Raw genomic sequence first — 16,098 nt, forward strand, 5'->3', positions numbered from 1 at the left:
AGGAACACAAGGCCCCAGCACTGGGGATTGGGGCCAGGTGCCAGCCAATCCACCTGCGGAGCCAGTCCTGAGGTCACAATTCCACCATCAGCAGCATTCTTTCCAAGGGTCCCTCAAGTAAGTTCAGACTATGTCTTCCTTCCTCATTTCCAGAGACGAAGGATAAAAAACCCAGCATTTCCCGACTTCACAACCCAAGATCCAGGGCCTTATCAGTCACAAACTGCTCAACTCATGGGCCATGGTTGCCCTAGAGGCCAGGAGAAGCAGTGGTGGCCAGGCCATCCCAGAGCCCTGCCCAACATAGGAATCAGGGCCCGAGGAGCACGCGTTTCAGATAGGCCAGGGTAGTGGCGTTGGCCAGCATCGCGATGTGCTCGGTGCCCGGCAGTGCCTGCAATGACACTTCTTGCTCCTGGCGGCCGCGCCAGGCCTGGCACTGCAGGGCGCTCTGCAAGTTCACAGTGCCGTCACCATCACCAAAGCAGATTTTCGGGTCGCGGTCCGGGAAGCTTTCATAGTAGAAGGAGTCTGGCGTAGGGACACCAGTGCCATAGAGGCAGTGCAGTCGCACGCCAGGTGGCACCATGGCCTCAACCAGCCCCTCCGTGTCCTGCCGCATGAGCCAGCCATCTTCGAAGCCGATGTCCTGGAAGAAGCGGCGATAGTCCTGCAGCGTGTAGTTGGCTGTGGGTGTGTGCACGAAGACCTTTTTGGGTGACCAGGTACAGTTGTAGGGCAGCAGCCAGCTGGTGGAGACGGCAGACCGCTGCTGCTCCCGGATCTTCAGGGGCCCAATGACTGGGATCCGGTTGTTGTCTCCTGCGGATAGAGGGCTCCAGTCAGCGTCTGTGCTCGGGAATGCAAGCCAGCTGGGCAGCATGCTCACCGCCAGGGCCCCTGCCAGCCCCCAGCCCAGGCCTGGCCAGCACTCTGGCATCTCTATGCTGTTAACGCGGTGACAACTCCCCTATTTCCCTGTATTTTTGCTCTATCTAGGAAGCACATGACCAAGATTTGTTTCTTTCCTTTTGCATTTTGTCACCAGGGATTTAGGCAGCACAAACCCACAGGGTGATTTATGGTAAAAACAATACCTTCCCCAGAGCACTTATCACCCGGCCTGTGGGTACTGACCTTGTCACAGGTGAATCAGCAGGCGGGCAGCCCAAAGACACAGTCACAGTCCTCTTAATCTTTTATTACATTGAGCTATGTAAACATTTTTTCCCTTCTTAGGCTCAGACCTACATCCAGCCAGCCCTGGTCTCATCCCACCCACCTGCCTGGCACTAACCTAGGCAGCCAGGACTGCAGGAGACAGGGCAGGAGGGGAGGCTGCAGACAAAGTGAGAATCTTTCTCACATAGGAATGCCAACAGCACAAACGCACCCACCAGCCAGTGAGATCGCCAGAGGATGAGCTGGAACTTGGGAACAGGGGCCTCTGCCCTGCTCAGGACCCACGGCCACCCATCACCACACCACTGACTGCAGGCCTTCAGCTCTGCCTGCTGGGGCTTGGTTCTAGGAGCCCTCAGGAAAGGGAACCCCTAGCTAAGGGTCCACGACTACCACCCGTCCTGTCCCACCCCCACTCCCAGACTGCCAGAGCCTGACAGCAGTCTCCCAGAATCTGAGGCAAAGCTCTAACTAAGGCAGGGGTCCCCAACCCCCGGGCCGCGGACCATTACCAGTCTGCGGCCTGTTAGGGACTGGGCTGCACAGCAGGAAGTGAGCAGTGGGCTAGAGAGTGACGATTTACCTACCGCTCCCCATCACTTGCATTACCGCCTGAACCATCACCCCTCCCAAGCCCCCCGCCCCCTCCGTGGAAAAATTGTCTTCCACGAAACCATTCCCTGGTGCCAAAAAGGTTGGGGACCACCGCTCTAAGGGGACTCATGGGGAAGCTCTGAAAGGGCCAGTACCTGAACCCCACCATGGTAACCTGTCTCAAACTCAGAAGGGCCCACATCTCTCCTTTCAGGTCTAGGCTGGACAGAGTAGGTAGCTGTGATGAGTCCTCACTATAATTGGATTCACTGTCCAGCTAATCCAGGGTCACTACTGGGAGAGGACTGATCACAACGATCAGGTGACCAATAAGCAGGTCAGGCAGTGGCAGTCACTTGAGGAAGAAAGCTCATCAGATGCTTGTACAGCCCTGGCTCACAGCTCCTAAAGTGAGCGGTCACGGTCACGGGGCTCACATCCAGTCCTAGCAGAGGGAGGAAAGCCCTGGGGCTACAGCTGGTATGTTCTAACAGTCGTGAAAAGGCAGGTGGATTGGGGAGGAACAGGGAAGGAGGTGGTTTTCCCAACTGCCAAGCAAGCAGGCCCAGACAAATCTGTACCTGCTTCCTCTCTGTGTGGCCCACAGAGGCTCCCCGCTGCCACAGAGGGAGGTGTAACTCATTAACAGGAAACTGTAGCCCAACCTTCCTTCTCTGGGGCGAAGGTGGGGATGAAGAAGTGAGGATGGGGGTAAGAGAGAGGGAGAAGGCTCCTCCAGAGAACTTTGGATCAAACCAAGTTAGGCCAGCCAGGCCCAAGGCGGGGTGGTGTGTGTGGGGTGTGTGTGTGTGTGTGTGTGTGTACGTACGTACACGTGTGCCCTATGACCAACGGTTATGCCACTCCATGTACATGTAAGAAACTTACACAGATAACAAGAGTCATCAGCTGGAGAGGTGAATTTAGAAGTAGTGTTATATTCTCTTTTAGAAAGAGATGTTTGGAAAAGAACACAACTCTGGAGAAGGAAGGGTCCTGACCCAAGAGAAGAGACATGAGGGTGGCCCAGGAGGCCACTGTAGAGGGAAAGAAAGTGTGTCATCTCTGATACCAGCACCCCCCATGCTGGGCCAGGCAGGGTCTTACCTGAGGCCAGGACGCGCAGGGTCTTGGCCACGCCCCCCCAGGGCGGACCCAGTGCCACAAAGGCATGGATATACTTGTCCTTCCAGGCCTGTGGCTGCTGCTGCAGAAAGTAGAGCGTGTACATGTTGCCCATACTGTGGGCAGCCAGCACCACGGGGCCCCCATACAGCTGGTGCATCTCCTCGATCATCTCGCGGAGGGCCAGGAAGTAGGGCCCGTTTTCATCTGCAGGCCAGAGCCAGGCGGGGGTCAGGCAGGAAGGGTCCTTGGGCCTGAACCACTGACTGTGTCTCAGGCCAGACCCAGGACTAGGTGGGTGGGGAGCGTCTGGTTTCCCCTCAATTTCCATGAAGGGAGAAGAAGCTCCTTTTCCCCTCCTCAGCCTCATTATCTCTCCCCAGGCCTCAGAGGCCCAGAAATCCTGGGCTGAGGGTGGGGGAAGGATAGGACCTGTGATGGCTGGGCTGGATGCCAGAGACACGGGAGTAGGGAAAGGCCCAGGGCCTTTGGTGGCTGTGATCTCCTCCTCTCCAACCCCCTCCCCCATGACCTCAGGGAGGAAATGAGAGCAACCACTTACTTGGAGCTCGGCGCCAGTCATAGGGGGCCCCCCGGACGTCCTCACCTCGTGTGTAGCCCCAGCCCACAAGGCTCTCCACCATGGTATGGAAATAGGAACCTACAGACATAAATCCATAGGATTAGAGAGAGTACAGTCATTGTCAGCTGCCCACACCACGCCTGCCAAGGAGACTGTGACACCTACAGCCGGGAGATCCCCGAAGGAGTGCTATAGGGCTCTGTGGCCACACTGAGCAGAGACGGTTCACAGGCTACCCCCACTCAAACCAGCAGGGCTCCTCCCACTCTCGGAGTCCATCAGAACCTCCATCCCCATTCCCTGGGGGCCATGAGGAAGGGCTACACACCCACACTGCTTTTGCTGGGGTCCAGGAACTCCAGTGAGAAGGTCTTCCCAAAGCCAGGGACACGCACATCCACACCATCAGGAGACTGGGTGGTGCGGGACGTTCGGTTGTAGACCAGCCTGCCAGGAGGGGATATTGAGCCAGTGACCCAGAGGTGACACCTAAGTTGGTGTGTCCCAATACTGTCTTGTGTCCTGAGCCATATTCCCTTCCCATCCTCAGGTCTGGTCGGATGTATAGGGGAGACCAAAAAGTAACAAAGCAAATTTGTAAAGCACAGATCAGAGTAACCACATCCAAATGAGGACCCCACCAAGGCTCACTCCAGAGACTGACTCCAGGACCCCTGTGAGGCAATATTCCCTTCTCCTCAATGTCACCCATACTGTCTAATGCAGGTCTTAGATATGGTTGGGAGAGGGATCTGGCTGCCAGGCCTGGCTCTGCCATGAACATCATCACACTTGACCCCAAAAGGCAGGCAGCCTAACTTCGCAGGCTCCCATTGCTCTATCTCCATGGATCCAGCTCCTGCCACCCACCATAACACAACACAGGGCAAAGGAGATGATGAATGCAACACACAACAGAACCGGACAGAGAAACCCCGAGCACCTGTGGCTGCTGTGTGAGTGGGTGGGCAAGGCCTGGAGACATGATGGGGACAGGGTGGTGGAAGACAGGAGGAAAGCCTTGTGCCAGGCCAGGAACCCTGCTCCGGCCTCCCCTGATACTAAGGAGGCAAATGTGCCTGAGAAAACACAGGCTAGACCTGCAGTCCCCAGTGGTCCTGAGTCCCACCCACCCTTAAAGATCAGCCACAGAAAGCTGACAAGATACCCAACACTGGCCCAAATAAAAGTCCTGGGGACCCACTCTCTCCAGGGCAATCTGTAGATCATCCCAATGGCCACTGAGCAAAGTTCTAGAAAGCCAAAGCACTCTGTGCTGGATGCAAGTCTAAACAGGTCAGAGCCCAACAGAAGTAGATAAGCCCCTCTCAGTATCAGCCTGTACCTCCAACTGGCAGTACCTGAGACCATGCTTCTGCAACAAAAATAGAAATGCGGATCAACATCCCAGAAATAACCCTGATCGCACAAGGGGGAGGAAAGAGTCAACAAAGCAGGTGTCATAAACAACAGGGAAAGGCAGGGTGCCCAGAGAACCAGCTAGAACCAGCTAGTGTGTCTCCAGGGGAAAAAACAATCTTAATTTGAAAGACTCCATTCAGCTCAAATATTTATTGAAAGCCAATCGTGTTTCTGGTCCTACAGCTTTAAAGATAAAAGAGACACAGTCCCTGCCTTCAGGGAGCTCAGGGTGGGCGGGAACCTTAGTTCAGAGGCATACAACTCTGGGTTCAAACTCTAGTTTGTCACTTATTAGCTGAGTGACCCTAAGCAATTTTGTAACCTCTTTGAGCTTCCAGATTTCCTCATCTGTAAAACAGGTCTAAAAACAGCACTTGTTTCACCAGATTGCTGTAAGACTCAATGAAACAAAGTATGTAAAATGTATAGTGTTTGCATTCAATAAGCAATAATTCTCATTACATGATTATCTTATTATGGAAGAAATATCCTAGGAAACAATGTTTGGCAGGCAGGGAATGCAGGTTAGAGGAGCAGCCTTGTGGCCAGGGGGAAGGGGAGGTTAAGAGCTCTGGAGATGGACTTCCCTGGTGGCAAAGTGGTTAAGAATCTGCCTGCCAATGCAGGGGACATGGGTTCCTGGGCCGGGAAGACCCCACGTGCCGTGGAGCAACTAAGACCGTGCGCCACAACTACTGAGCCTGCGCTCTAGAGCCCGTGAGCCACAACTACTGCGCAGCAACAAAGACCCAACACGTGCAGCAACAAAGACCCAACGCAGCCAAAAATTAAATAAATAAATAAATTTATAAAAAACAAACAAACAAACAAAAAGAGCTCTGGGGAGTGGCAGGGAGACTTCACAAAGGAATCAGGCTTGGGTTTTAAACAGTGAGTGGGAGGGAGTTTATCAGGCAAAGGGTGTAAAGGGTGATTCCAGGCTGAAAGAACAGCCAAGTGGAAAGGAATCCCCAAGTAGGTGGAGGGGGCAGGTGTGGCCAAGTCAGAGGCAAGGGAAAGGGTGGGGGCCAAGGTGAGGCTGTGAATAGGGGCTGGAGCATAGAAACCACAAATAGGGCCTGAGGCACTGGACAGGGTAGGGACAGGAGCAGCAGGAAAGGGAAGAAAGTTCTGTCTTGGAGAGTGCCAAGGTGGCGTGGACCACACAGAGGAAATGGGAAGGGAGAGAGGTCAATGACGCTGAGCCTGAGATCTCTTGAGGCGCAGGTGAGATAGAAATGGGCTCTGGAGGCGTCAGCGAGCAGCGCCCCACCTGTGCCCCAGCCCCCACCTGATATTGTCAATCCAGCAGTCAATGATGACAGGCAGCAGCAGTTCCAGGTTCAGCCAGAGTGTGAAGTAGCTGTCTGTCCTCTTGGAGCAGAGATAGTGCACGACCGTCGGCTTGTCCAGCTTTGCCTCCAGCTGGTTGCCCAAATCACCGGGCACTGAAGGGGGACATAGAGCATGAATGAGACCCTGGGCCTGGCAGGCTGGAAACCCAAAGGCCTTCTACCCACGGCTATCCCAGGCTGCAGAGTAGGTGATACCTGTGGGGCTCCCTAGGCACAAAAGCCTTTCTGTGTTCCCCATTTCTTTGATTACAGGAAATAGGCTTCATTCAGCCTCCTTGACCTTCCCTGAGTTCCAACTGGCAGATTCATGCAGTTGCTAATTAGGGAAGGGAGGGGATGCAAGACAAAGGAAAAACAGTCAAAGAGAAACCATAGTGTAGCCTTGGGGCAAGGTCCTGGTTCCCCATCAAGGGATACACACAACAATATCTTTGAGCTGTTCTGCAGAAACTGAAACCCCCACCAGATGGGAGAAGCCAGTGGTTAATGGGTTAACGATGGTATGCTGCCCACAAGCAAGCAGACCCCAGACACGCTGGAACCAGAAGGTTGATGATGCTGACTCCCACTCACCTCACCACCAACCAATGAGAAGAATGTCCATGAGCTGAGCACACCCTCTTGAACCATTACTATCAAACTTCTCACTACCCTCTGCAAGCTGGGACACACAGTTTTGAGGGCATTAGCCCGCTGTGGCCCCCTTTGCCTGGCAAAGCAATAAAGCTATTCCTCTCTACTTCACCCAAAACTCTGTCTCCGAGATTGAATTCAGTGTCGGGGTACAGACGGTGGTTTCAGCTTCATAGGCAGGGTCTTGTATACTCTGAAAGAAGGACTGGGAAACAGGACAGAGCACTGGGCCACTTAACCAGCCAAAAATAAATCCAAAGAAGGCGCTCCAGGATAGGCTCTGGAGGCGGCAGAACAGACACAGTTGAGAAGCAGGCACCTGCCAGCCTCCTGAGGTCCTCAGGGCTTGCTAAAGGCCAGAGCCCAGATGCTAAACCCTGCTAAAGGTTCCAGAGTGCACCTCACCTGGAGGGCCCTAGCATCTTGGCACACCTGTGTTGGAAATGGCTCTCTTGAAGCAACATACCATTCCAGCTACAGCCCAATGGGGGTGGGTGTGACCAGGCTCCAAGGATGACTTCACTCTACTTATTCAGTCTATACAGAGCCCTGGGGCACTTGTGACACTCAAACCCCTCCCCCCTCCCCCCTTGCTTCACTGCCTAACATTCAAGGCCCTTCACAGTCCATTTACTCCCAGTGACTTTTCAGGCCTCACCTGCTCCCACATGCCATTCTCTTGACACTTTCCAAACCCCATTTAGGATCCAGTGTTTGGCTCTCGAGGGCATTCACTGGCCTCCAGCTGTGAACACAGCCCTGCAGAGGACACGCCCTCCTTGTGCACCATCCCACTGTGTCCTCAGGGCAGCCATGGGAGAGAGGTGTGGCACCTGCATTCACCTCCCTTCATGATGTGGTGCAGAAGTGGGGAGTCCCCAGCATGACAGCCTCTCGATGAGATGCTTGTGGACTAGACAGGGCAGTGAAGAAACCCTGGTCACTGTTTCCACCAGAGAAAAAATAGCTGAAAGAGGAAGTCACCTGATCTGCTTTGCCTGGATACCCTTTGCCTGGCCAGGCTGTGTGGCCTCTAAAAATACCAATGGTCACTTCCTGGGTCCCTCTGTGCCTAGAACTAGATAAGAGCCATCCACATGCCTTTCACCTCAAGTAACACTGGGAAGAATATCCTTATTATGCCTACTTTACAGATAAGGAGACTGAGGCTGGGAGAGGTGGAAATAGCTTGCTATAGTCCCTTCCCCCACGCAGGGCCTTCAGTATCCCTTTTCTAGCCTCTGCTTCCTCTATCACCAATTTGAGTCCCACCCACAGAGACTGGTCACCCTTGGATGCTGATCCTCTGATGGCCAAGGTTAGGTCCCTGCTCTGTGCCCAGGAACAGCTTGTCTGCTGCCCACCATGGGGGTTCCCAGGATTAATGCCAATAGCCTCATTCTCTGAGAAGCTGGGCAGGTTACGATTCCAGTTGCTCAGTGCCTCTAGGTACAACCTGAGGCTCCTCTGCTGTGACCTAGGATAACTAAGAACTGAATGAATTAATGAGTGCATTTAGCACCAATACAGGTGAAAAGGCCTAGGACCAGTCCGGTCAGAGACCACACACTTCCCAATGCCACACCCTTCATATTCAGTACTCCTTAGGTCCACACAAGGCTCCCTGCAGGCCCCCAAGACAAAGTCCAGATGACCCAACCAGTCACGAGCCCTGCACCATCTACCTTCCCCCACTCCATTCCAGAGAGCCTGGATTGCTTAGCTCCCTCCCTCTGATACGTAGTTCCCTCTGCCTGGAACTCTCTCCTGGACTCAGCTCCAGCTGCGTACTCCAGGAAACCTTTCCTGACTGGGTCAGTGGATTCTCTGTGCCTGCCCAGCACAGACCTCACCTCTGGGAATCATCCTGCAAGCTTAGGGAAGGCAAGGCCAAATCTGCCCAAACTCCATGGTGAACCTGGGCCCAGCATTCCCCGGGAGCATTTCCTGGCCCAGAGCTCCTGGTGGAGGACCCCTGGGATCACACTGCCTGCCAACCCTACCCTTCTGTGATCTGCATCATCCCCATTAAAATACTCCCAGCAGAAAGAGCATGGGGGTCATGCTGCAGCAGACTCAGTATGTAATGTATACCTCGGCATGCCTCTGCTTTTAGGAGCCCTGGATGGCCACCAACACACTAGCTCTTCGTGGGAGTGATGGCCTGAATGAGGCACCCAAAGACCCCAAGACAGAGAGGTCTCATCCCTGCCACACCCACCACAATGAAATACTACTGGCTCCTGTACAGTTGCCTGGGCCAGCAGCAAGGAGGAGGTAGACAGGGGAGGTTGCCTAGCCCCAACATAATGTAGTCCAAGTAGGTCTGGCAGGAGTAGGGTACAGTATGACATCTGTTCATAGCCATTGTCTCAACCCCTCCCTCTGTCTATAGCCATCCTCAGATTCCCTTGGGCCTCCTCCCTCAGGCCCAATGCCACATATTTGATAAGTTAGAGGAGAGCCCTGGTGGCAGGTTAGGAGAGCAATCCTTCCCCAAAGAGCTCCCTTTCAGTAATGCCCTCTGAAACGTGTCGGGCTGGAAGGGTGGAGGAAGACAACGTCCAAGCCAAGCCCAAGTAAACCCTGAGGCCCCTGGGGGCCAACTCCGAAGCCACCCTACCTCCTACAGGCCCTCAGGAGTGGGGCCAAAGAGCCTCGGTCTTTCCAGCTGAAAAATGGGGATGAGGCGAGGCTTGGGAATTAGATGAACAGGCGTACCGATGCGCAAACGGGTGGTAACCCTCCCACTTACCCCCATATTCTATTGGGTAAGGTGACAAGAGTTTGACCACAACCGCGCCCAGCATAGCAGAAAGTGGATGGGCCGACCCAGGTGACAAAACAATCATACGCTCCCTCACACCGTGATTAGAGCAGATGCAGACAGCCCCGCCCGCACCCCATCCAACCGGACGCACGAGCGAACGGACCCACGACTGGACGCGCGCCTCACCCAGCACCACCGGTGGCGGACGTCCAGCCGGGAGTGCCAGATCTGTGAGCATAAGGAGTAACAGGAGGCCACGCGGGAGCAGGGCGGCGCGGTAAGGGCAGAGACGGAGGCCCATGTCAGTGACCGTAGCTCCAAGTCCGAGGCGTGGACTCAGCTCTGCGGTCTCGCGCCTAGGCCCGGGCGGCGGCGACGCGCTTAACCCCGCCGCTCGCAGCCTTCACAGAGGCCGGACCAATCAGGATCCGCCTCCTGCAAACGGCCTACCAATAGGAACTCTCCTTCCCAGTCGGAGCTCGCCGACCAGCCCCTACTCATCCCTGGCCAACTCCCTTAACCGCGGTGCACGCCGAGCGCATCGATCTATCGAGGCTCAGCCTGGCTTTCGCGCACGCTCTCAGCTGATCAGACCCAGCTCGCGTCTGCTGGGTACCCAGCCCAGCCCTTGGTACCCTGAGTCCACGCAGCGCAGCCCTCATCCCCGATTCCTGGCGCCTCCTTGACGAGGGATCTAGAATGCACCGGGCCGAATGGGAATTCAGGGTCCAGTGCTCGCCGCTACTGAACTACCCTGGTCAAAGCAAGAGGAAGAAGGGGAGAAGTGAGTCCCAGGCTGTTCTCGAGCCTGAGGAGACTGACCAGGACCTTTGGGCAACTCCCAAGTCGGTTCTTTGCACCCTGCCCCGAGGGCATCTGGGTTCAAGCTACACTGGCCCAGGGGCCACCTGCTGTCTGCCTGGGAAAGGGCCAGGTCAGCGTGTTTCGCTTCCCAGTGAGAGTTCAGTCCGCCTGTTTCAGGGTCTGGAGAGCAGTATCACCCACCACCCCGCTCCCCCCGCCCCCCCCCCCCCCCCCCCCGCTGACTAAACAGTTTGCTCGCCGTGTTAAGAGAGGGCTTGAGCCTCAATCCTGCGCCAGCCCATCTGGTTAGTTCCCCTGAAGACCGGAAGGGGTGTTGGGACCTCATGTCCCCCTACCACTCCCACCCCACGCAAACCGGGGATCCAGAGAGGACACAGACTCTCTGTGCATGGAATCGGGGGCGAATAGAGTGGGCAAAGATTTGACAACCAGTAATATTCTGGTACCATGTGTCACTCTGGAATAGGGTGACAAGCATGTTTGGAGACTGGAGGTCTTGATCCTTCACACACCCACTCCTGAGAGCCAGTCAATACCCTGGTCATCCCTGGCTGGTCCCAAGACCTCTATCCTGCCCCTTCCTTCCTCCCTCCCTCCTTCTCTTCCTTCCTCCCTCCCTCCTTCTCTTCCTTCCTTTCTTCCTTTTGGTCAGTGGCTGACCCTTTACAGCCTCTCTGCAGTGACCCTCAATGAATCTACTCACCATCTTGGCCTGTCCCTCCTATATTCTTTTAGTGAAACACATTCGTGGTTGGAATACCCTCCTCTCTTAAGGTCCAACTATCTCCCACCTCAGACCCTGGCCCAGTGACCCCCTTTCAAAACCCCTGCCTCCCTCACCTCCATCCCAGGCCCCAGCAGAGGGGCTGCTGAGGACCAGTCTGGTGCAGGCCCAGTATGGGAGACCATAGAGACCCTTCTGCCAGGGCTAGGACAGGTAGGAGTCCAGAGCCAAGGGTTAAGTGGGGGTAGGGTATGGATCAGGACAGCCTGGGCTGCCTTGGACTCTGGCCACAGTCTGAATGTCTTGTCAGCCCTGCAGCCTCAGATGCCCATGGGCTCCTCAAAGGGTGGCCCTGTTCTTGGGAGCAGTTCCCCGTTGCCCCACTCCCATAGGCCCTGAAGATGATAGGACCATAGCCATTTGGGCAGGGATTGCCAAGGTCTGGTCAGTAATAACCAGTGCTGGCGCTATGGAGAGGGGTCAGAGGGTGAGGTTCCCTCATTTTCACCATGACCCCATCATTCACATGATCCCCTGGGCTGCAGACCCCGGGTCATCCTGGACTCAAGATACCTCCTTGAGTCTCAGACCCACAACTAGGTGGTCACCAAGTTTTGCCAACTCTACCCTCCCAAAGCCACATTACCCTCATCTCCATACTAGCCTCCTTACTGATGTCCTAACTTATGCCCTTATTCATGTGGCATTAAACATTAAATCAGGCCCCACCACTGTCCACCTAACCCCATTTATGACCCTCTCATTGCATGCATCATATGCATCTCACTCACAGTAAGTGAGGACCCTGGCGAGTATTCTGGTTTCCCCCAACTTCTACTCTCCCTCTTCCTCAACTCTCTCATCTCCAGCCTCAATGGCTTCCTTGCTGCCTAGAACAGGACATCCTCATTGTCCCTCAGGACTTCTGCTCTTGTTGCACTGGGACCACTTTGCAGACCCCACTTTTGGGGATCCAACTGATTTAGGTCTCAACCCAGACATGATCACTGGCTTTGAAGCAGCTCCTGCCTAGCTCCCATTAGAATATAATTGCTGGAAGAGCAAGCCCCTCATTTGTCCTCCTCGGTTACCACCTGCATAATCCCTGGCACACCACAGGTGCTTAATATATGTTGAATCAATGAGTGATGAACCCCCTTCTCTATAACCCTCCCTCTTTCCAAGATAGGGTCCTGGTGCCTGTCACACCTAGAGAAGAAGATAAGGGACTGAGAGGTCCACAGGTTGGATGTGAATTCTGGGAAAGAGGGAGAGTGTTCCTGTGGAGCAGAACATTCTGAGCAAAGGCTAGAGGTGGGACTGAGGAGCCAGGCCAGTTGTGGTATCTTCCTCAGGTGAGAATCCAGCCAGCAGCCTCTGCCCTCCTCTGTAACTGGGCCCTCTGCAACCACCCCTCCCTCGCCCCAGCTCCAAGCTTCCCTACCTGAACCAGGTGGGTGGCTGGGCTTGGGGCAACCCAATCAACACCAGGGCTTCTAAGCTGGTGTGGTAGCCAGAGCTAAGTCTATTTGGAGGCAAATGATTCTCCCTAAAGCTCACAGCTCAGCAGCCTCCTATTCCTCTGCTGCCAGAGCCTCCCTAGAGTCATGAGAGGCCAATACTGACCCAATAATGACAGAACCCTGGGGCAAGGGGCCCAGAACAGGGCCTTTAACCTGGTCTAGGCATCAAGGAAGGCTGCCTGGAAGAAGAATTATTAGAGATGGGTCTTGATGGATAAGTAGGAGTGTGCCAGGAAAACAAAGGGATGATTAGGTAGGTGGGTGCTCCAGGCAGGGAGCTTAGCATGTGCAGCAGCAGTCTGTAGACCAGAAGAATAACAGCAGTGTAGAGCACAGTGGTGGGTGAACGTGGAACAGAGCAGTTTGAGGGCCCTGAAGACCAAGCTTAAAATCCTGGCCTATGTCCAGAGAGCCAGGAGCCTCGAAGACTCTCAAGCGGGGGGTAAGTGGCCTGGGGGGCGGTGTCAAGGGCTTCCCCTTTCACCTGGGGCGTCCTCCGGTCGAGCCTTCCAGAGCCAGCTCCTCCTCCCTGCCCCGCAACACCTGGTTCCGTCTACAGAGTCAGTGCGCCCTCTGGTGGGTACTCAGAGGCTATTCGGCGGCAAAGGCGTGGAGATGCGAACCCCAGGGGAAGCTAGTGCGCTTGCTACTCTGGAGGCCTGGGAGGTAAGGAAGGGTCGGAGCTGGCCCAGCTGGGAGCCGCTGACCGCTGAGGGTGGGGATGGGCCTGGGCCGGCGAGTGTGGATCGCCAAGCAAGCACCCAGTGTCGAATCCTCTTCGACAGCGGAATATTTCCCAGGAGGGAGTGAGGAGGGTGTTTTACACCATTCCTACACGCCCTGGAGGTCCACGAGAAGAGCCACACTCCCCTGGTGAGGAACCCCACCCTGTATCTGCCCAGACTTTCACGTACCTGCGGCTGGAGCGCCGGCTGTCTTAGTGGCAGGCTTCCAAGGGCTGAAGTGAGGATGGGATTCCGCTAGCTTGCGGGCAGGCTCGTTGGACCAAGTTCCTTTTTCCCAGGTATCCAGAGTACGGTTTGGGAAAGGACTCTGGATGTGCCGTTGGAGCCTCGCTGATTCCTCCCGCGTACCGTATCTCCGATTCACTCATTTGTGGTTCGTGAACACTAGCTAGTAGGTGTGTGGGGCTGGGGGACATTTATCAGTGAAATACAGAAATCTCAAACTACAGTGGGGACCCCTGCTAAGGAGGGATGTGCCTTGAGAGGGGAATATTTGGAGGGAGGGCAGAGGTTAACTAGGGCAAGGTGTGTTGGGAGGGGAGGAAAGGGCACAGATGAGACTCTAGTGCAAAGGCCCTGTGGCCCCAGGGAAGGTTACTTTTCATGGATACGGGAAGAGAGCTTAGTCAACCATTCATTCATTCTTGAGCTACTACTATGTGCCTGGCAGGCCCAGTGATAGGCTCTGGGGTTGAGCCTTTCCTCCAGGATCTGATATTCTCGTGGGTGGGTGGATGGTGGGGTAGGGAGACAATAAATGATTTATCTTGTTAGTAGCTGGTTTAGTGCTGGCAGAAAGGAGACATGAGAGCCGGCTGGGGGACAGGAGTGCGGGTTGTTTAGTATTAATGGTGTGATCTGGGAGGACCCATATGAAGATGAGTAAGGGAGCTCAGCAAAGCAGGGGGCCTAACGTTGTTTTAACGAATTTAGTTTTTCAAGAGTCCAAACATTGGGAATTGTCATGTAGGTGGAGGCGGTCGGACAGGTGCACGGGAGTTTTGGGGGAGCCGCCCCACGCTTGGGGTTACTACCCCGCAGGGACCTGTACACGCATGAATGCCTCTCCAATGGGAATGCGCTCAGGACGGCACCTCGAGGGGGAGGCTTCCCCTGGAGCCCGGCTTTGAGACCCGCGCTGAAGGAAGAATATGGAAGGGCCCAGCGCGAAGGTCTAAAGGTTGAATGGATGGGGGCGCCAGGAAGGGTGAGATTTAGATCAGGTAGCGCCGGGATGGCCCGGGGCTCCGTCGTCTTGGAGCAGAGCCCAGTCTGGAGCCTGACAAGGGGCAATGCACGCCAGGGAAATTTTAGGAGAGGCTGGGGTGCTGTTGGGGTGAAGTGCAATTAGGTGCGAGGGCGTGGCCGGGAGGAAGGCCCGATTTAGCCTGGCGCACGCGAGCTCCGGGCTGGGTGGGGGAGGGGCCTTACCTCGCAGTTGCGCCCCGCCCACCGAACAAATATTTGACATTCCAGGCTTATCTAGAGGAGGGTGGTACCCGAAGAGCGCATTTCCTCCTCCCCCCCGGGCCTGATTGGCTTAGCGCCTTCGGGGGTGGGGTCAAGCGGGTTGGCAGTAGGGTGGCGGTCTTACCAAGGACAGCGGAGCGTGGACATTCGCCTACACCGCAAGGGAAGCGCTGGTCGCTCGAAACCGCTGGAAAACCAGTCTACTTCCCTCTCCCTTCCAGCCGCCGTGTCCCGGGCGCCCTCAGTCTGTTTATCCGCCAAATGGGGACGCGGTGCAGTTTGAATTAGTGGGCAAGGCCTCGGAGGCGCCTCCTCTACGCCGGGCTCTTTCGCTCTCAGTTGTCTGAAGGTCCGAACGTAGCGCCCAGCTTGTCCGAAAGCGTGAGGTGCGGCTCCCGCCCCAGTTCCGTCTCGGGCTTGGCAACCCTCTGTGTCTGCTCCTGCCGGGCTGGAGCCCCTTCTTCCCGCCGGATTCTTCTTCAGTTTCTCAGTCACATAAACGGGAGAATTCGGGAAAGTCCGGGGCGGCCTGGAAACTCGCCGTAAAGGAGCCTCACCAAGCCCGACAGGGCCAAAGTGTGCTGGGAGCCCTCCACGAAGGGCTGTCGGAAGAAGAGAAGAGATGCAGGATTTGCGGCTCCCTTACGCACACTGCACTTTTGCCTCTAGCCCCCACCGGCCAGCACGCTCACATCTCCAGGCAACATGCCTGTTGTCAAGGGGGAAGGGCGAAAACAGGCGGCAGGCCTCACGTGCGGTAGGGGTGAGGCTCCTTGCCGGGACCATCCGGCTCAGCGCCGGGGAGCCGCTCTCGGGAGCTGGGGCCGGGGGTGGGGGAGACGCGCTTCTTCCTTCCCCAGCACCGAGGCCTGCGCACCTCCGACCGCTCTTTGGCACCGCGGGCACTTCCTGGAGCCAGGCTGAGGCCCAGCCTTCGCACTTGTGTGCACAAACCCTGCCCACTGACCTCTGGTGAATACCCAAATGGGTTTAATGATCTCCTGTGCTTCCTGCCACCCTCCCCCCACCCCAGTCGACCTCTGGCGACCCCCCTACAAGCCTTTGGGTGATACCTGGTAACTCTTACCGCCCCCTTTGACCTTGGGTGGCTCCTGTTACCCCTCCAGACCGGCCGTCGTGACCCCC

The 16,098-nt window shown here is 55.7% G+C and overlaps 1 protein-coding gene across 1 annotated transcript; it reads right to left on the reverse strand.

The window, feature by feature from the left end:
* Nucleotides 1–310: 310 nt before the first annotated feature.
* Nucleotides 311–9,965, reverse strand: PLA2G15 (phospholipase A2 group XV; the record flags this gene model as incomplete). Its single annotated transcript, XM_079723794.1, has 6 exons — nucleotides 311–822; nucleotides 2,884–3,108; nucleotides 3,464–3,562; nucleotides 3,813–3,931; nucleotides 6,198–6,354; nucleotides 9,851–9,965. The coding sequence occupies 6 exons, from the start codon at nucleotides 9,963–9,965 to the stop codon at nucleotides 311–313; spliced, it is 1,227 nt and encodes a 408-aa protein (XP_079579920.1).
* Nucleotides 9,966–16,098: the final 6,133 nt, after the last annotated feature.

Source organism: Hyperoodon ampullatus (genome assembly GCF_949752795.1).
Source record: "Hyperoodon ampullatus genome assembly, chromosome: 18".
In the NCBI taxonomy this organism is placed as follows: Eukaryota; Metazoa; Chordata; class Mammalia; order Artiodactyla; family Ziphiidae; genus Hyperoodon; species Hyperoodon ampullatus.